The 21,402-nt window shown below is 45.9% G+C and overlaps 1 protein-coding gene across 9 annotated transcripts in view; it reads right to left on the bottom strand.

Annotated features, from left to right (window-relative positions):
* Window positions 1–21,402, bottom strand: part of TANC2 (tetratricopeptide repeat, ankyrin repeat and coiled-coil containing 2) — a 364,370-nt gene that overhangs the window by 8,449 nt on the left and 334,519 nt on the right. For 7 of the 9 annotated variants that reach the window (XM_019981630.2, XM_019981634.2, XM_019981633.2 and 4 more), the window contains 8 exons: window positions 14,434–14,567; window positions 13,352–13,475; window positions 7,674–7,849; window positions 7,052–7,184; window positions 6,477–6,506; window positions 5,563–5,654; window positions 3,575–3,721; window positions 883–983 (listed from right to left, as the gene is read on the bottom strand). In XM_019981630.2, the coding sequence (XP_019837189.1) occupies window positions 883–983; window positions 3,575–3,721; window positions 5,563–5,654; window positions 6,477–6,506; window positions 7,052–7,184; window positions 7,674–7,849; window positions 13,352–13,475; window positions 14,434–14,567 (937 nt within the window). The remainder of the gene's footprint in view (window positions 1–882; window positions 984–3,574; window positions 3,722–5,562; window positions 5,655–6,476; window positions 6,507–7,051; window positions 7,185–7,673; window positions 7,850–13,351; window positions 13,476–14,433; window positions 14,568–21,402) is intronic. The other 2 variants (XM_019981631.2, XM_019981636.2) reach the window with 1 other exon arrangement.

Raw genomic sequence — 21,402 nt, 5'->3', positions numbered from 1 at the left:
CTGGCCTTGTGAGGAAGGAACCATCCCAGGGGAAAGAGAATCTGATAGTTCAGCTTCTGTGAGGCCTCTGTTGCCCCACCTAGCCAAGACTAAGATCACTGCCACCGTCATCTCTAGACTTAACCTGGGTCTGATTTTCAGGACAACAGCTCCCTGGTCATGGATATGAACCTGAAGCAGTTCTTCGACAGGCAGAGTTGGGGAGAAGGGCAGGGCGCTGGCCAGGTGGCATCAAGGACAGGGATCAATGATCTATAAAGATCACTGATGGCAGTTTCTAGATCTTTCTGGAGTCTTTCCTGTCCCCTGGGCGTGAGGGATGGGGTTTCTCTGGGGCCCTCGCAGTCCTGGCCCAGGTCCTTCTGTGTTCCATGCATTTATGGTGTGGTGCTGGGAGGGGTGGGTAGATGAGAAGGAGGCCCCAGAAGGAAGACTAAGTGATCTGGGGACCTCCCAAGTGCCTCTAAGCAAAGAAAGAGGAGTCTGTGATATGTGACCCGTCCTACTTTTCCCTCTAGAAGGGTTAGGAGGATATTCTGCTCTCTCTCAAGAGACCGGTGTCGCTTTGTGCTGTCTGTTCTGGGGGTTAAAAGAGCGACTGAGAGATGGCAGAAGCCTCTTGGAAGAAGGCGCCAGTCTCCAACAGTGAAAAGGCATTTTTCTCCCACAGTACAATGCTCTAGATCTTCACAGCCCCAAAGGTGTGCCAGCTGTAAGATGTGCTCTGTGCTTGGGGTGGGTGGGGGCCATCCCCAAAGCTTGGCCCTGAGAGTCCTTGGGGACAGACACAGTGGGTACAGATGCCCCAGGGTGGCCAATGTCACCTTGGCCAAATTTCCAGAAAGAGACCTCTTGCTCCTCACCCTCTCTCTCTCTCCTCACCTGCTGCTGCGTTTGGCCCTTGCTCTTGCATAGTAAGCTTCATAAGATTTCGGTTTCAGCTCCAGGGCCTTAGTAGCAAATTCCTCCGCCATTCCAAAATCCTGTCATTACAATAGGTGTGCAAATGAGTCATTGAAGAGATATGAGAAATAGACAGCTTGGGAATAAAACAGATTACAGGTACATTTCTTTGACATTTATGGATGGGGCACCTGGGATTCTCGACATGCCTGGCGTGGCTCTAGCCACGTGGGCCAAATGCAAGTTCCTTTGGCCTTTTGCCGTGTGGTCCTGCAATGGCTCCTGGGAATTTATCTGCCCTAAAGGACAAAAGTGTTTTTTGTCTGCCCTCTTTCTGCCTTTGGAACAACGTTCTTTCTGTCCCAGAAGCCGAATGTCAACCCACCGAAGCTCCTGAATTTGGAAACCTGAACTCTTGTTGCACACCTGTGTGTGAGGCAAATGCCCACCCTGGCATCTCGTGTGGACCCTCATCGTACCGCCCCTTCTTCCTGCCTCCCCCACTATTCCTTGGCTTTAAAGGGGCAAGAAAAATCCAGGAAGATGGGGCTGTGTGAAAAAGAACTGACTGGCTAAGGGGAGTGGACGGAGGACGGGTGTCAGGCAGGCTTGGGTTCAATTCTCAGCTCTGCTCTGTAAGCCCGCAGAGCCTGCCCTGTGTTTTCTCATCCGCACCGACCTCCCAGGTAGGACTCAGAGCAACAAAGCATATGGAAGTCCCACACACAGGAGATGCTCAAGGAACGGCAGTTTCCCTTCTGTTTCACAGAGGCTTCTGGGGCCTGCTCCTTCTCTTAACTCGTTCCTTGCTTAGGAAACGTTTAAAGTTTAAAAAACAATTTTGAAACGAGAGAGAAGCCGGGCTGTGACTGGGGTCTCTGCTGTCACCTCATCTCTCGATCACTGAGGTTCCCTGGAGGAACATGGTTTCACTGGTCTTAAGAAGCCCGGGGAACAGGAAGCATGGCAACAAAGCCATCATTTTCAAGACACCCTTACACACTGAAGGGAAGGTTTTCTCCTCCTTAATATCAAAGCCACAGGACAACACAGTAGCCTCTGGTTAAGCTTGTGATTCCTAAAGCAGACCAAAGGCCCTGTGGTGGAGGTAAAATGAAAAAAAAAGGTTCACAGGCAACTTTCTACCAAAGTTGACAGATTTCAGGTGGGCCTGGCATGCAATCTGCTGTGGTGCCTAAGAGGAAATCTCCTATCTTATAGCATCTGCTTCCAGCTCTACTATTTTCAACCTAACCTGTTAATTTTTTCTTTTGCGATGATCATTATTTCTGGGATGATTAGAACTTCTTCAAGAAGCAGAGTATCTGTGAGGCATAAAGTGGCCAGTAGGTCGGTGGCGGCTTCGGAGCTTCATCTCACGCTCACTAGCTGGAGCTATAGGAGACCCTCGGGGCTCTGCCTCCTGTTTCATGTCAGAACCTCACCGCTTCCCCCAGAACCTCCACCATGTCCCCATATTCCTCAGCACCTAGAGAAGCTCTGCCTCTTAGGGCATCACTGTGCTCTTGGAGACACCCAAGTCTGCTTATTTATCAGGGCTCTTTTCACTGCCAGCTTTTAGATGGATGATCAAAACGTCATTTTTCTGGAGCTGACAGCAGATCTCTTGCCACAGAGGCTATAAGGTCACTGCTGGACACCTGAGTTCTTTATTCTGTTATTCAAACGTTCCTGTTGGCTAGGATTATTTTTGTCTCCTGAGGAACCTGAGACCTCAGGCTGGTGGATGTCAGAGGTTCCTGATATGAGCCTGGCTATTCCTAGGATCTGAGAGAGGGTTCTTGGCTCAGCAGTGTCTGCATATCAAGAGGGCAGTGGCTGAGGGCATCACAGGCTGTATCGAGGCAGGCAAGAAGAACCAAGGGCTATTTAGGGGATAATAAAGGACCAGGAGGGGTTTCCCTGGTGGACCTGCCAATTCAGGAGACGCGGGTTTGACCCCTGGCTCAGGACAATCCCCTGGAGAAGGAAATGGCAACCCACTCCAGTATTCTCACCTGGGGAAATCCCATGGACAGAGGAGCCTGGTGGGCTGAAGTCCACGGGGTTGCAAAAGAGTTGGACATGACTTACGGACTAAACTAATGAACCAAAGGACCAGGAGGAGTTTTGAGACTCCTTCTGTGACAAGAAGGGACCTGGCATGCTAGAATAAAAGGATGAGGAAAGAAGTGAAAGTTTAAGATTAGCCTTAGACATTAAACCTTGAAGTCCGTGGTCCTGGGCCCTCTTTTCAGCCCTTCCTTAAATGATGAGGGGGTCTCCCAGGAAGGAAGGGAATGACTACAATTGTATCTAATTGAAGCTGGGAGTTCCAGGGTCCACTGCGCTCACCTTTTCCCAAAGACCAGAAACCTGACTTGGGGGGCAGGGCAGGATGGTGATGAATATTCCAATTACTTTCAGTGGGAATCAGGAAAATTCAGAAAGCTACAAAGCGCCCACAGAATTCATTTTTTACAGTTTGAGATACAGATTGTAATACTTAAGTCTTGATTTCTTTCAAATCGCAAATGTCAGTGCTCTGTGAAGGACAACCAAGTTCCAGATGGGGGCAGACAAGGATTTGGGGGCCTGCTAAAAGCCAGGGCGTGACATGGATCATCAACTTTCAGGGCTGTGGAAAGGAGCTGGGATGAGAGGCACTTACGTTCATTTTCCTGCGACATCGAGAGAGGTTGAGGAGGAGAGACACCTTCAGCTCCCGGAAGGTTTTCAAGTCCTCACCAAACCCTTCTCTAGGGAACTTCTTCAGGGCATACTGGTAGCGCTGGGCGGCTTCCTTTACTTTACCTTTCTAGTGGGAGCACAAGAGGGCAAAACACAGTGTTGGTCTGCTGAGCAGCTGAGGAGGTCTGCTCCCGTTCCCATCCTTTCTCTGCAGTTACCGCTCAGGGTTAGCCCTCCCCAGCTCCACCCCAGTGGTGCAAGGACAAGGTCCCATCTTTTCCACTGGGAGCTCGCCTGGCAGGCAAGGCGTGGTGAGGGAGATTCCCAAGACACAAGCCAGAGACACAAAGCCTTGGCAAATGAAAGACCTGGGGCCCCGGCTTCCCAACTGGATTTCCGAACGACTGACTGTATTCATTCCAAAGGAGCCTGTTCTTGGCCCAATCTCCCCGGGACACAGCATTTCCTAGTCCTGATCGCTCCAAGTTTATCACTATTTTTTGACCTTTGGCCTATCCGGAAAACTCTTTTTGTTTCACCTTGCCAGTCCTCTAGAAAAGGCCATGCTGTCCCCCACAGAGGATGTGGGAGCTAAACAAGTCTATCTGTTGCTTCCCTAATACTACTGATAAAATAGTGAGTCTTTCTCTGTTTTTGGAAGAGGCATGGGTGCAGTGGTGGTAGAGATGTGAAACTGAGAATCTGTGATTCCACCTGACTAGGTAGGAGGCATTTTCCAAGTAAATCTATGAGTCACTGAGGTACCTAGGTCACAGGGGCCTTTTCTTACATTTTTCTTCTGAAAAATCTGTAAGTGGAGCCCAGAATGGTGCGGGAGGCATCTCCCATTCTGTTAGCTCATCTTTTTATTCCTTCCATTCCTTCTGTGTAGTTGTAACTCCAGCCAGAGATCCTGAGCTTGTATTTTCTCTTTCACTGAGAACAGACTTGGAGTCTTCCAAGGCAGAATTTTGGGTGGGAACAGGAGTAGCTCTGGCCGTTCTCATTAGGAGGCAGGACGCCTTGTCTCAGGATGCCAGAAGTTATGTCATAAAGAGGGCTTAGGTTCTTGACAGCACGGCCATTCTCAAGTCCATGAGTACGCTGCCTAGAGAGGCCCTTCTGTGAAGTCGTGTAAAATCAGGACTGGGCCAGAGCTTGTTTCCCAGAAGCCTAAGGGACCTAGATTATCAAGCTTTCACACAATGGTCCTCAGGAAATACAACTCTACTCACAGGAGCTCTGTACTCCTTACAGAAAGCGGAAATAACGTGTGTCACACTCATTTCCTCCTCTCTGGGCCTAGGCATGTCTCAGTGACACCCGCTGCCAAAAGCTGGGTTGGATTTGTATTTACCTTCAGGAGGAGAAGGTTCAGCTAGTCCTCATACAATGAGATGACTCTGACATGGAAAGTTCTTAACGGCCTTCCTACAGCCCCTGGCAGTTTGTTTGTGTTAGGGTATGGAGCCTTCAGCCTGAATCGTGAATACAAGACTCCATATCTTTTTTTGTTGCCATTCAGCTAATGATTTCAAGTAAATCTATAACTGCTCTTTGTCTCAGTTTCCTTATCTTACTCAGGGATGCCAATAAGCTATTATTACTACAGACTTTTAAATCTACACATATAGTAAACATAAATGCTAACATCAATGCCTCTTGCCTGCAGTACCTATTTTTCTTCTCCCTGTCCCATGGTTTCCAGGCTCTGATAAACAGATTCCATGTAGAATCTATGGCACCACCTATCAGTGACCAGGTAAAAACCAGGTCTTTAGGTTGATCAGCTGTGGGCACATGTAGGCCCACGTTGAGAAAGCAAAAATCTGGGATCCTCAGCTTATGAGCCCTCCACTGAGGGATGGCACTCTCCTGATGACTCTAGAACCCTACCAAGACTCTGGTGAAGTCTACGTGCAGGGCAGAGTCAGCGGCCATCGGGAGAAACCTCCTTCTTCCCCTCACCTTATAAAACATGTCCCCCTCTTCCATCAGCTTGCTCAGCAGGATGATCATGATGTCTGGTTTGGAGGTGGCCATCGCCCATGTGGCTGGACCTGTAGTGTACAGGATGCATGATGGGTAAAAAACTCATACAATGTAAGGGTGGTAGGAAGCTAGGTGAAAAAAACACCCTGGGGGGGGATTTCTGCTGAGAGAACAACTTGCTCCACAACACTGGCCTCGTCTTTTAGAACTGGGAGTGTCTCAGCGCCTCCCACTGCCAAGAAGCCGCGTTGGATTTGTATTCACCTTAAAATAAGAATCTCTGAACGGTCAGAGTCTGCACCATCGGAGGGCAGCAGAGCCTGCATGTTGTATTCAGGCAGGCGATGCTTAGTCTGGCGTTACTTTAAATAAGGAACTTGGGAGAAAAGGGTTTACATTAAATGTCACTGTAAGATTTTAAAAAATCCAAAAAGGGTAATTTATTTTGGGTAATCTGGGACTCAAAACCCCCAGCTGTTCAGTCTCTTTAATTTTTAAGCATGTACTTTGCAGAAGGGAAACCATGAACACTTCTAAAGGCTCCCTTAATTTGTAAGTACCGAATAGGACCCCTGGGATTCACACTGAACTGTTTCAGTGTGAAACAAGCCATCGTGACAGAGGACCACTCTACCCACAAAGAGAAAGAAAAGGTTAACTCGATTAGTTTACAGATGCCTGAACTATTTACCAACTAAGCTTTTCTGGGTTAGTTATCAAAAGTTCAAGTTATTCTCTACAACAGTCATTTAAAAAAATATCTTCTTTTAAGGTGAAGTAAATTAAAAGATTAGAGGTGTTGGGGACTCATGCAGGCTAAATCAAAGAGGAGAAGGCAAAGCTGACCAAGCCATCAGACCACGCCTGATGCTGACAGCGGTGAAATATACCTCGTGGGCGACTCGGTAACGTCTGACAACCTTCAAAGAAAGGAGAAAACAAAAAGTTGTAGGAGAGGAAAAAAAAAATGGATGAAGGTGAAAAAAAAAAAAAAAAGAAGGAAAAAGCAGCAGTGAGAGGCAGGCAGCAAAAAAGCCAGCACATCAGCCAACCCTCGTCTACGGGTCCGTGGGAGGGGCAGCGGAGGGGCAGCAGCCGCAGGGACCCGAGGGTCCGAAGCACATACAGAGCAGGGCAAAGCGAAGGCTCGCGGCATCACAGGGATCCAGGATGCTCACAGGGCGGGGCTGCTGCCGAGGCAACAGCGCTGAGATGCACTTAAGGTCAGAGCAGCCTCCTGGCTAAGGCGACTCGGGCATGGCAGGTAACCACGTGGCTTTGGACAAAGGGTAGTGTAGATCAGGGCTCTTCTCTGGGCCAAGAGTCTTTCTGTTCACTCAGATAATAACTGGGCCGGGCAGAGGGGAGACTATACACGTTCACGCTGAACGCCCAGGGCAGCCAGACCACTGGGCCAGTCTGGCCGCTGGGCACAGATGGCCAGCACCTTCCTCCTTTCTCCTACCTATCTTGGCTCCTTTCTTCAGAAGGGTGACAACAACAGAAGTGTTCCGGCACCCCACAGCCCTGTCCAGAGGGCGCATTCCACTGTAGTCCACGTGCTCGATCATGGCCCCGTGATCCACCAGGAACTGGACCTAGGACATGATCAAGCAGCACGGTCAACCCAGGTGTGAGGCCTCCAGCTGCTGCCTGCCCTGTAGTTAACTGCTGGTGTGAACCCAGGGTTGTACAGCTGGAAAGAACCCGCCTGCCGATGCAGGAGACATGGGTTTGACCCCTGGGTCAGAAAGATCCTCCAGAGGAGGAAATGGTAATCCCGTCCAGCATTCTTGCCTGGGAAATCCCACGGACAGAGGAGCCTGGCGGGATACAGCCCATGGGGTCGTACAGTCAGACCCGACTGAAGCCACTGAGCACAGCACAGGTGTGAACCAGGCAGGACAGCGCTGGTATTCCAGGGCCAGACCCCTGTTCCTGGTTTTCAGTCATGTTTGGAATATTCCTGAGCTCAATCAAGTATAGATCTGAGAACTTTATATCAGGAATCATCAACCCCAGACAACACTGTGGATTGAGAGCCTTCCCTCCTCCTCCCACCCTGGGGGCTGGTTAAAGGCACTCACCACCTCAGCGTCGCCGTAGAAAGCGGCTAGATCCAGCGGGGTGCGGCCGTTCTTATCGGCGTGGTCGGTGGCAGCCCCGTTATCCACCAGAGAACGGACCACCGAGAGATGACCCTTCAGACAAGCCCAGCTGAGGGCGGTCAGTCCTTCTTTGTCCATGAGAGCAATGGAGGCACCTACAGAGCAAGCACACCACAGGGCTGAGGAAACAGGAACAAAGGGAGCAGTCACAGCAGGAGCGGAAGCCGGGTGTCAAGGCGTGCGTGTGTGCTCAGCTGTGTCCGACTCTTTGTGACCCCGTGGCCTGTAGCCCGCCAGGCTCCTCTGTCCATGGAATTCTCCAGGTAAGAATACTAGAGTGGGTTGACATGCCCTCCTCCAGGGGATCTTCCCAACCTAAGTCTCCAGAATTGCAGGCAGATTTTTTACCACTGAGCCACTTAAGGTGTATATTCGGCCAAAGCACAGCTTCTGCTTCTGGTGTGTTCCCTTTTAATAAAGCTGTTAACAAAACTGCTGCCATGAGTGGTCAGTAGAAAAGTCCCATTCTCTGGGCATCCTAGGTTCTGCATCCCGAAGCTTACTACTCCCCTGTGAGAATCCTCTACTTTGGCCAAAATGGATGTGCTCCCCACCTTGAGAATCCCCCGCAAGTGTTCCTGTACCCTCACTTCCGGTTATGTGGGTCCCACATGTGGACACCTTTTCTTTCCCCATATGGGACTTGCCTCACTTCCCCCATTCTCTAGAAACCATCGCAAACCTCCCTGTCTCCAAGAGGCCTCTCCTGCTCACTGTTACCTCATCTTGAATCTGCCTGACACACGTCACCTTATTGTTACTCATCTTTTTTTTTTTTTAATGTATGCCACTTATATGTAATAAATTCTCAGGGAATGTTTTCTGAACTCAGCAAAAGTCTTTCATTTTTAATAGTATAAACTCCTTGAGAGATTCTCATAGAATAATGAGCTCAGAACATTGATGATAGCACCAGGCCACCTTCTCCTTCCTTAGAGTAGGAGGGGAATGGACTCAAGGGAAGAGGCTGGGCCAGGCCAGGAAGGGAACTAGGAGTTTAATTAAACTAGTCAGCCTTCAACAATTCCATCCCCACTCGCTTTGCCTGTTTTATATTCTGCATCTTCTTCCCTTCAGTGTTTCTCTAGGAGCAAGCATACTTGACACTCGGTTTTGTAATTGGTCGAAAATTCAATCTACATTTGGTCCTTAGCCTAGGTTGTCAGCTCTTGGGTGGCAAAGAGCCTGTCACTCCCTTGTGGGTTTTGAAGAGTACCTCAGGTGACTCTTTGCACACAGTTGGTGTGTCATGCTCACTAACAAAATGAGATCAACTTACTGCACACACAGTACGCTTTTCAGGCTGCCTCCTCGCTGGATGTCAGATTCAGATGTCCGATCTGATTCGGATGTCAGATTAAGCTCAGGACCTGCCACAGCCAGGCTCTGGAGCTCCTCGGCAGTCATGTGGCCTATCCCCTCTGTGTCAGATAACCAGATTCTGGCTTCCCGTGACAGTATGAAGGGCTGGATGGTACCATATTCCTAACCCTGAGGAGAGTCATCCATGTCCTGGGTCCTCTAGTTTGCGACTCAAATGCTGATTCTAACACGGAGTGAATTTGAATATGGGACAGAATCTAAGGAGGTTTCTCAGATGCAGCATCTATAAATTTCCTGGTCAGAGTCTCCAGTGAATAAGCAGAATAAGAAGGTTCTGGATGTATATTACAGATAAACTGATTTTTACGAAGATGAGGGAAGCTGGAATTTAAGAAAAGGAGATACATATAAAAAACATAGTATTCAATTTACTCTGAAAATTCTATTTGAAACCTTATTCTTCTCTCTTTCCTTCTCCCAGAAGTTAATAGAATCGCAGTTCTCCCAAACATTTACTTATTTTAAAACTTAAAAAATTTTTATATTGGAGTATAGCTGATTAACAATGTCATGATAGTTTCAGATGGACAGCAAAGGGACTCAGCCATACATACGCATGTATCCATTCTCCCCCAAACTCCTCTCCCATCCAGGATGCCACGTAACATTGAACAGAGTTCCAAGTGCTACACAGTAGGACTGTGTTAGTTATCAGTTTTAAATACAGCAGTGTGTGGACTGATGTTAAAGCTGAAACTCCAATACTTTGGCCAGCTGATGTGAAGAGCTGACTCATCTGAAAAGACCCTGATGCTGGGGAAGATTGAGGGCAGGAGGAGAAGGGGACGACAGAGGATGAGATGGTTGGATGGCATCACCGACTCGATGGACATTGGTTTGGGTGGACTCTGGGAGTTGGTGATGGACAGGGAGGCCTGGTGTGCTGCGGTTGATGGTGTTGCAAAGAATGGGACATGACTGAGTGACGGAACTCAACTGAATTGAGAGGTCCATCCCAAACCAAGTCTCAATTTTAGAACTCTGTGGAGTTCTTGTCAACTCATCTATCCATATGTCCTACATATGATCAATCACTTGGCCCTCCTGTTCTATGCTAACTGCCACTGCATCTGGATTTGGCCTCACCTCTTATCTATTCAATGACATGGTTTCCTAATTGATCCCCAGGTCCACTATCATCTCTTCATCAACTCAACTATTCATACTACTGCCAAATTTTTTTTTAAAGCACAACTCTGGCATTGATTGATTCCCTTTTAAAACAATCTTGAAAGGCTCCCTACTGCCTTCAGAGAAGTCCAAACTCTTTTAATCCATTCCTTTCCTTACTTATTATGTACTTTTGGCTGTGCCCTCTGTTGCTGTGCAGGCTTTCCTCTCGTCGTGGAGAGCGGGGGCTCCTCTCTGGCTGCAGTGCTCAGGCTTCTCACTGTGGTGGCTTCTCTTGTTGCTGAACACGGGCTCTAGGGCAGGCAGGCTTTCACTAGCTGCAGCTTCTGGACTCTAGAGTGCAGGCTTAATAGTTGTGGCGCGTGGGCTCAGGTGTTCCTCAGTATGTGGGATCCTTTTGGATCAGCGATCAAACTCACGTCTCCTGCCTTGGCAGGCAGATTCGGATTCTTTACCACTGAGCCACCGGGGAAGCCCCAGTCTCTTCTTTTTCAACTTCTTTCCATGTACGTTTCCAACAGTCCTCATGTACATTACTGGACAACTTGCGTATTTCCCCAGTCTTGCTGTGTACCTGCTTCTCTTCTCTGATCTTTCATTTACATTATATCCCCTCCCTGAATACAGAACATTTTTCCTACTCAAATTTCAAAGTCTGTCCTGTTCTAACTCAAATACCTTTATCAGCACACTCAGGATTATCTGCTTTTTAAGGCAGTTACTTATCTTTGTTTCATCCCCTCCTTGCCAGATTACAGACCCTTTGAAGACACGGATTATAGTGTATTAATTAAAAAAAGATCACAGTTCCTAGCACAGTGTTTTGCAAATAATGTAGGCTAAATATACATCTGTAGAATTTGTTGATTGAGAGAAAGTCTCTGATTTAAATGTGAAAGAACGAAATAGTATGGAGATCAGAATGCCTGCAGTGAAGGAGGACAACTCTCTGAAATCTGTGTCTGATGATCTTCTTTTTAAAAAACATTATTTATTTTTAGTCGAAGGATAATTGCCTTACAATATTGTGTTGGTTTCTGCCATACATCGACATCTGATGAGCTGCTTCTATGGGTGTGCGGCAGACCCTGTGCAGTCATCTACCGCTTATCTGTGGTGAAGGGTCCTCCCTTTTCCAGCAGACTTGGGTTGTTCTGGGACATTTACTACTGCCATGTCTTATCCTGAGCATCTAGGGATATCCCCCCTTGCTCCCCAACACCCATGTCAGCAGAATGAAGGATCAGTCAGTTCAGTTCAGTCACTCAGTTGTGTCTGACTCTTGGCGACCCCATAGACTGCAGCCCGCCAGGCCTCCCTGTCCATCACCAACTCCCGGAGATTACTCAAACTCATGTCCATTGAGTCATTGAGTCGGTGATGCCATCCAACCATCTCACCCTCTGTTGACCCCTTCTCCTCCTGCCTTCAATGTTTCCCAGGATCAGGGTCTTTTCAAATGAGTCAGCTCTTTGCATGAGGTGGCCAAAGTATTGGAGTTTCAGCTTCAATATCAGTCCTTCCAATGAACATTCAGGACTGGTTTCCTTTAGGATGGACTGGTTGGATCTCCTTGTAGTTCAAGGGACTCTCAAGAGTCTTCTCTAACACCACAGTTCAAAAGCATCAATTCTTTGGCGCTCAGCTTTCTTTATAGTCCAACTCTCACATCCATTCAAGATGTCGATGTGTGGCAGAAACCAACACAATATTGTATGGTTTTTCCACTACTGGAAAAACCATAGCCTTGACTAGACAGACCTTTGTTGGCAAAGTAATGTCTCTTCTTTTTAATATGCTGTCTAGGTTGGTCATAACTTTTCTTCCAAGGAGCAAGCATCTTTTAATTTCATGGCTGCAGTCACCATCTGCAGTGATTTTGGAGCCCCCCAAAATAAAGTCTGCCACTGTTTCCACTGTTTCTCCATCTATTTGCCATGGAGTGATGGGACCGGATGCCATGATCTTTGTTTTCTGAATGAAGGATAGATACTGTGAAACCAGGCTGGTCTGGTGGTTTGTACTAGGGAAGCAAGACCCACTTTGCACATGGGGAAGACAGTTCTCTGACTCGAACCCACTTTTGTGAGTCCGAGGTAGTGAAGACACATCTTTGGGGGTGAGAGCTAAAGATCCAGTAAGTCTCTGACTGAGCTGTAATTTGAAATCTGAGAACAAACCTTGCCTTCTTCCCACATCAACTACCCTTCAGAAGCTCCGGCCTGGGCATGATTTTCAGGAGCTTGCCCTCCTTGAAGCGTATGCACTTGTGGATATTAATTATGAATGATGGATGATCAGATCCAGTTTACTCATAGGGGAGGCTCACTGGGATAGGAGTCAAGGCTGGTCACAGTCACACGACCTCCTGCTTCACTGAAACACTCAAGCTCCACTAGGTGGCACTGCAGAGTCAGAGACTGGAGCTTTTCTACTACAGAGGTTCCCGCATCACTATCACCGGTCTGTAGAGGTGATCAGGTCACAACCCTTGAGGGGAGCCTGGAATGCTCTGGATGGTGTGACCACAATCTCCTTTAACTCACCTCTCATTCACCAGGAATATGTGAATGCTGGTAAATGTTAAAGGGAATTTATTACAATAGGAGGATAATATTAATACCCTGATTCCTCAAATAGGGTCCCTCGGTCAACAATTGTTCAAACTTCATTTGCTTCCTTTGGATACAAGAAAAATATTAGTTGTGCAGGCTGACAAAAGAATTGATAAAGTTAAAGTCAAAATACAGTCTCTGGAAGATAAACATTTATTGAGTGCATATTAAAAACTTCAAAGTTGGGAGAGCACTGATTTGAATTAAAGAACTTACACCATGTAAATTTGATTAGGATACCAAAAATCCCTCAAGCCATAAAGAAATAGAGAATGTCAGAATTAGAAAGGCACCATGTTAGAATTAGAACATCAGAATTTCGAAGAGAATAGAGGAGAGACTTTCACTTTCTAATCAAGTGGATTAAGAATACTCATTCTTAACACCTCTTGGAATCCATCCCTGGAAATCACGAGCTTTGGGTTTTGATGGGTACTGACCATCAAGCTCTGGCATCCTAGGACTGACCTTGAGCAAGGAGAAAGTCCACAGTTCCCAGGTGGCCTTCAGAAGCTGCCATCATTAGGGGAGTACGGCCTTGCTTGTCCGCCATGTTGACATCAGCTCCGTGAGTAAGTAAAAGATCAACGATCTGCAGGGGCAGAGAAGGGGGGATGGATGAGCCAGGAAGTGATGCTGAGCAGATACATGCATGCCACCCCCATACCACATGAGTTCCCTGCAAATCACCTCTAGTGAAACTCGCCACTGCAAGAACCTCCTCTAGTTTCCGCATGGTCTAGTACCATGGGATTTGATCACTGACTTTCTTAGGGAGAGCCAAATGAGAACTCACTCTAAATGTCTGGCTCAGCCACTAAGTAAAAAAAAAAATCCAAGATTAACAGAGGCCAAGATGTAGACTAAACAATCCCCTAATGGAAGAACCAACACGAGTCACTACCTATGTCAGGGCCATTTTACTGACTTCCAGGTGCTGCAAACCTGCCTGCAGTGAATATTTACCACCAAACAGAACACAGTAAAGTGCCTCTCACAACTCTTCAGCACTGTTTGGCTCCTAGGACTACTGAATTTTTTTCAAAGATTATAACCAATATGCTTTCTTTTCTGTCCTACCCAGAATTTAAACATCTGGAAAGATCGCCTATTAACAGAATTTATATTTGTTGTTTTTTGGTCACTAAGTTGTGTCTGACTCTTTGTGACCCCGTGGACTGCAGCATGCCAGGCTCCTCTTGTCCTTCACTATCTCCTAGAGTTTGCTCAACTTCATGTCCACTGAGTCAGTGATGCTCTCTAACCATCTCATCCTCTGCCACCTTCTCCTTCTGCCTTCAATCTTTCCCAGCATCAGAGTCTTTTCCAATGAGTTGGCTCTTCGCAAATTTACATACACCACATTTTGTTTTTGTAAGTTAGAGACTCCTGCAAGTAAGTGGTTGGCAGGCATCTGTTGAACCTGCCAGAGAACCTGTGGATGCTGTGAAGTAACCAGTCAAAAGTAGCCAGTCCTTCTATCCAGTACAGATCATCAGGACGATTCTGCATACTGACTTTCTGACACAGTTTCAAAGTAGCTTGCTTACCTGCCAGTGGCCTTGGCGAACGGTGCTGAAGAGGGGCACGGCTCCCCGGCGGTTGGGCTGGGCCACAGCTGCCCCCTGCTCCAGGAGCAGACGACACACCTCTAGCTTGCCCCTTCCGGCTGCAGCTGTCAGGGCTGAAGGTAGAGAGCGCAGTGTGAGGACAGTGGGGCTCGCCCCCTCCAGCCTCTGCCGGGAGCAGGGCAGCACACCTGTGTCTGATGGATGCAATTGCTACTTTACCTTCAAGAATGATGATTCTGGCTACTCTTGCCAGGAAGGAAGTTTTCAAAGAAAAATAATGAATAAAACCACATTTAAAAGGGCTTACATATATGGAGACAATTATGATAATAAATTTATTGGAAAATCACCTCTGACCAAAACTTACTTGGTTTCATTTATCCTACCCAGACTGTCTTTCTTCTGCTTTTGACTTACCTCTTTTTTGGTACCCCTTCCAGCTACAAAACTTTCACTGGTATGTGCATGGGTAAGACTAAAGAAAGAAGGGTATTTGCAGGCGAATGCTTTTTTTAGAATTATCTAGGAACCACCTCTGGGCCAATTTCTACTTCTGGGCCCTTAAATTCAGAGAACCAAAGTCAGAAATGGCAGCCTTAATTTTGCTTACTTCTTAAATAACAGTTTGCTGTATTGCTTTTAAGAGAGTTTTTACAATAAAGATATATAAAAAACTGTAAAAAAAAAAAAAAAAAAAGAAACTTCAGTCTAAGCTTTAGGCCAGTTTTCATTCCTTTTCTTCATCAGTTGAGATAGAAGTTTCTAGTACATGTGCAACCATTTTTATATGAAGGTCAAAACTGTTCAGGGTAAGTTTTAAAGATGAGAGAAGAAATATGACAAAGGCTCTTTTCTTCTGAAGACAGAATAATGGAGTCGCAGATAAAAAGCAACTATAGGGAGGAAAAAGGACACTCCGCGTGCAGGCAGAAACATAAACATTCTTCTTTCTGTGCTCCAGTCCATGTTTATGACCTCTGATAGAGTGAAGATCTGAAGAGTGCTTATTTCATCCCTTGAGTGCTATTTCAACAGTAGTAAGAGGAATCTGTAGATATAGCTTCTGCTGCTAAGTCGTTTCAGTCGTGTCCGACTCTGTGCAACCCCTGAGATGGCAGCCCACCAGGCTCCCCCGTCCCTGGGATTCTCCAGGCAAGAACACTGGAGTGGGTTGCCATTTCCTTCTCCAATGCAGGAAAGTGAAAAATGAAAGTGAAGTTGCTCAGTCATGTCCGACTCTTCGCGACCCCATGGACTGCAGTCTACTAGGCTCCTCTGTCCATGGGATTTTCCAGGCAAGAGTACTGGAGTGGGGTGCCATTGCCTTCTCCTATACCTTCTACTAAGTCCATATTTGAACAAATATGTGTTTGTCTCTTTCTAACCAGGGATTTCAAACGTGTACACCTAGTGTTTTAAATGGATGAGGGTAGGGAGGATGGTAAAAGTTGTCAGAAAATGGCAGGAGTTGTGCTTTTCAACAAAGAGGATGGAGACCTTTTTTCCCACCGAGACTTGAAAACCTGATGTGGTGATCAGCAGGCTCTTCCTTTCTAAGGGCCACCTACTCCAGTGACAAATCAGAAGAAGATAGTACTTGGCAGGTGCAGACAGGATTTCAGTTTGCAAATGTTGGGATCTAATCAGGGAAGTAATTGAAATTCAAATCAAATGGTCACTTTTTTTTTCATCTAAGCACACATTATGGCATTTTGTCTTTGAGATTGGCCAAATTTATCCACAAGTGACTCATATGCAAAACTACCTATTTTCTCTAAGTCAAACCTGCAAAGAGTAATCTTTTCCTTCCTCAAGGATAGAAGGATGTCTGAAATAAAGTGTGACTATTTTAGAAGGTATGCTCATTCTTAAACTAGATATATGTAGGCCTTGTCTGATGTGTGTTTTTTGTTTTATTCTGGCATGCTTAACGTAGGTACTTCTCTTCTGTTCCTCACAGAAGGGCAGAGGCTTCCTTCCATCTGAGGTGAGGGTCATTTCCAAGGTGAATTACAGGTACTGATGGATTTGACTGTTTACTTGACAGAGAAGTTTTGTCTCTTGTTCTTTAAATCAAAGTGAGATTCTGTCTTTCTCAAGTTCACATTTCCAACAGTTGAGGGAAAAAGAAAAACCTTCAGTTCCTGGGTCAGAACACAAGAGTAGCTTAAGAGTCTGACAATCCTCACGTCGTGTACACTGTTGTTCAGTGACTAAGTTGTGTCTGACTCTTTGTGATCCCATGGACAGCAGCATGCCAGGCTTCCCTGTCCTTCACTATCTCCTGGAGTTTGCTCACACTCTTAAGACGGTAATGCCATCCAACCATTTCATCCTTTGTCTCCCCGTTCTCCTCCTGCCCTCAACCTTTCCCTTATATAATGTTGTATGTCAATTATATCTCAGTAAAGCAGGGGGTGGCGGGGTGGAGAAAGAGCTTGACTGGCTTTAATGCTCGTTAGGAACCATAAGAATCATCTTGTTGGTACATAAAACAGGGGGTTGAAAAATTACTAACTCTCCCAAGTTTAAAGCAGCTGCTGGGGCAGGGTTGCAGCAAATCTCCGTTCAATGTCTTGTATAATGTGTGGCACACGCGTGTGCAAATACACTCTTTTTTGCAAAAGAATTTATAGCACTCTGGAGAAAATACAGACAGTATTTCGGAATCAAGCCTCTCATCAATGATGATGGCTCACAGAACACAGATGAAAATTCACAAACAGTGCCTGTCCTGAAAATTAAACTTAACACTGTCCACTCTAATCTGGAGTCATGTTGCTGGGGCTGGCCCCTTTCAACCCACTGGACAACACATTACATGAGAGGGAATGTTCCATTCGGCCTTTCTCCTTGTATCATCTCTGCTGCTTAAGTTCTGATGTCATTTGGCAAAAATCTCCTGCTGATAGCTGGACATGGTCATTAACACAGCTGGCCAACTTCATCTCAGAACAACACAACTATGGAAAATTGAGTCTGTACTTTTCAAAACACAAGAGCAAGGAGTTGCTTTGGCTGGATTTTTTATATGAGTCTTATCAGAAACTGTTAAAACTTTTTGAAAGAGAGACGATTAAGGCAAAGCCAGTTCTGTAAAACAACAAACTGCTTCTTAGAGCAAACATTAACAGCCGGGAGCCCAATCTCTTTTCCTGAGAGACCAGTAACGGAATTTGTTCCCTGGCTTGCCAGCATCTGATGAGATTATCTGACCAAAATGGTCCTTTTTCAAAGGGAAACATCTAAGGAGTTTGAAGAGACAGACAGGATGCAGCTCAGAGTTGAGGAAACAGCCAAAGTCTGCTTGGATGGGATAATGCTGATGCTAAATAGAAGGCAGAGGAGCAAACGGTTCTTCTGTTTCTCTTTTGTCAACCTTGAAAGAATACAGCACAGACAGATCATGTAAGACCAATGGGCTGGAGGTGGTGGGGGAGACATAAACATCACGCTATCCAAAACAACGTTCATTAGGTAAGCATTTACGGAGCTGTTTGTCAGATCCTGTCTGCTCTCAAGGAACTCAGGGTTGCGTAAGGATAAGAGACAAATAAACAAATATACTGCTATACAGTGTGATAAGCACAAAAGAGATAAGTCCATGGGGGCTGTCTGGAGGTGACACAGAGCAAGAGTATCTGGGAAGGTCTCCAGGAAGAGATGACAATCTGAACCAGATGCTGAAAGAGAAACAGGAGGCTTATAGGCAAGGGCATGGAGAAGCTTTCTAGGCACAGGGCGAGCATGTGTAAAGGCCCCGAGGTGTGGAGAGCACGTTTACTGTTGCTGGAGAAGACGGGCAACAGAGGAGGCTAGAGATCATGACTGGTTTTTTTAATGCTAGTTATTTATTTATTTTTTTGGCTGCACCGCATGGCATGTAGGGTCTTAGTTCCCTGACCCCAGATTGAACCTGTGCCCCCTGCAATGGAAGCGTGGAGTCTTAACCACTGGACCGCCAGGGAAGTCTCTTTATGCTACGTTGAAGCTACAGGTGGTCAATGAAGGGTGGTAACCAGAAGAGTGACACGCACAGACTGTGGCTTAGAAATATCACTTTGGCTGAAGTCTGCGAGATAAGTCACAAAAGGGTAAGGCCTGAGATCAGATCAGCTAGGAGGTAGCTGCAATAAACTAGATAAAAGATGATGAAGGTGTGATTTAAGGGCATCTTGTTTATTTTTTGAACTTCTGCTACTTTTGGGCTATGGGATGGCTCAGGTTCTCCAGAGTTGCTAGAAGCTTTTTAATGCTGGTTTTGTGTTGAGACAGAGCAGAGGAGGGACCACGGAATAATCTTGTCACCTTAAGTGCTGGTCTTCTTCTATAAGAAATCTGTGAAAACCCTGCAGGATGGGAGGGGGTCAGTCAGACGGTGAACGCTCGATGTAGGCAGGCGCTCTTTGGAAGGACAAAAAGGCCATAAAAGTAGGATGAAAACAAATAATATTCTAGTGACCTGCTTTTAGTAAACCTGATATGTAAAAATTACATCTCAATAAATATTTCACTCTATGCTAGGATATATTTCACTGACTCTAAGAGGCACTTTCTTCCCTCTGCATTTTAACATCTCGAAGTCAGGATGTGTCTTATAATTGATGTGGTAATAAAGAACTCTGTCAGTTTAATAGGCAGAGCGTTTTTCTTTTCTTTTTGGAATGGTACATAAAATAATGGCTATACAGTAATATAGTAAATGATACAAACTGTTGGAAACATCATGACCATCATATTTAAGAAAATATGTATAAATATATATTGTGTGTTGAGGCCAGGGTTGCAGATATAAGACCCTAACCAGCTGGCTGCAGGTCACACACTTTCACTCTCTCTATAAGAGAGACATATAAGATTTTGCCATTGGGGGATACACGATTCAATGGGTTATCATAAATTTTAAATGATTATGTGCTATAAGTTAGAAAGAAACATGGATACTTAGTAAAGCCATCACTACAGATAGTGCTGCTAGTGGTAAAGAGTCTGCCTGCCAGTGTAGGAGAGCCAAGAGACTCTGGTTCTATCCCTGGGTTGGGAAGAGCCCCCGGAGAAGGGAACGGCAACCCATTCCAGTCCTCTCGCCTGTAAAATCCCATGGACAGAGGAGCCTGGCAGGCTATAATCCATGGGGTCACAAAGGGTCAGACATGACTGAGCAACTGAGCACAGTGTGCAACAGAGAAGCAACTAGAGCCTACTCCACGTTAGTGGTGAGTTCTAGAGACATTTCTTACATAGCGAAGACATGATTTTTCAGAAAGTTTTCTGAAGTCAAATAAGTTTATAGCTCTATAAATTATACTACAAATGCATTTCACCCTAACTCATTTAAATAACATCTTATGTTCATAATGCTGAAATTAGTTCATCTAAGTATCAAATTAAGCACAATACAATTCTGACCACAAACAAACTGACATGAAATTAATTTTTTATACAATCTTGACATATGGTACATATTAAGAAAATTAATATAACAAACTTTATTACACACTTTAATGCAGGAAATATTTTAAAAGTCCTGAGGCCATAAAGTTTTACTCTAATAAGAAATTCATATCAATAAAAGTAAGTCTTCCACTTAGTTCACACCCTTTTTTGTTGTTGTTTTAGAGCAGTTTAATGGGCTAAGCAAAACTGAGGGGAAGATACAGAGATTTCCCACACACCACTGCCCCCACATTTGTATACACCCCAGCCAGAGCTGTCCATTTGTTACAACTGATGAACCTACACTGATGCATCCTGATCACCGTGAAGTCCATCGTTTGCATTAGGGCTCACTTTTGGTGTTGCGCATCCTGTGAGTGTGTGGACAAATGTGTAATAACCTATTATCTACGCTTATAGTATCATATGAAGTGTTTTAACTGCCCCTCAAATCCTCTGTGCTCCACCTATTCACCCTTCCCCATTTTCCCCAACACCTAGCAACCACTGATCTTTTTCCTCTCTTCATAATTTTTACAAGAGTTGTGTTTTTTTTTTTTTAATTGTATGTTTTTTTACTTTAGGCAATGGATGTAGTATGGTTTAAATTTCCTTTACCAAGAAGTTATTTTTCTTGTTAAAACTCCATTTCAGGGTTAATTCCCCCGAAAAGGTCTGAGTTCACACCCTTTTCGAACATTTTGAAGGAATTCCTTCAAGGAGAGCACTAGAATATGTGTGATAGTCATCACTATGATTGCGTGCTAAGCTGCTTCAGTCATGTCTGACTCTGCGACCCCACGGACTGCATGTAGCCCGCCAGGCTCCTCTGTCCATGGGATTTTCCAGGCTGAAACACTGGAGTGGATTGCCACGCCTTCCTCCAGGAGACCGTCTCGACCCAGGGATTGAAGCCAAGTCCCTTACGTCTCTTGCATTGGCAGGCGGCTGTTAGTCTGTAATTTCTGTCCACTGGCACCACTGGGCCGCTACTTCTGTTGCCCTCCACAGCGGTCACACACGCGTGGCTTGGAACGAGAGACTCTGGGGGGACGGCTGCGCTGTGCTGGGAGGCTGCACTGATGGGGCCTGAACCCTCACGCCCCTCCCACAGCTCCGGGTCTCAGGACGCCACGGCCGTTGTTCCCGGCCAGCCCCTTCCCCTCAGTATGTCCTCTGGCTTCCCTCAGGGTGGAGCCCCAGAGACAGCAGCTGTTTCCAGCTGCACATTTTCCTTTAATCTGTCACGGGCACTTAAGCTGCAGCTGCCTGGCATCTGCTCCCTTTGGCTCTGCAGAGGGAAGGATTGTTTGAGAAGCAAATTCCTGAGCTTTGGACCATTCCACACGGTGTTGAGGAAGCCATGAAACCCATGTAAGATTTTTGCCATTGTGGAAACATCCCAGTTCAATAGGTAATTATAAATTTGGAGTGAATTTAAGCATTTTCTTTGATTTTTAATAACATTCTGACCCAAACCAAAATGTATCCCCCTTCTTGTTTAGTAAAATA

This window comes from Bos indicus, chromosome 19 (assembly GCF_029378745.1).
Source record: "Bos indicus isolate NIAB-ARS_2022 breed Sahiwal x Tharparkar chromosome 19, NIAB-ARS_B.indTharparkar_mat_pri_1.0, whole genome shotgun sequence".
Lineage (NCBI taxonomy): Eukaryota > Metazoa > Chordata > Mammalia > Artiodactyla > Bovidae > Bos > Bos indicus.
Note: the sequence above shows the minus strand (reverse complement) of the source record. Positions and strands in the feature narration are given on the sequence as shown.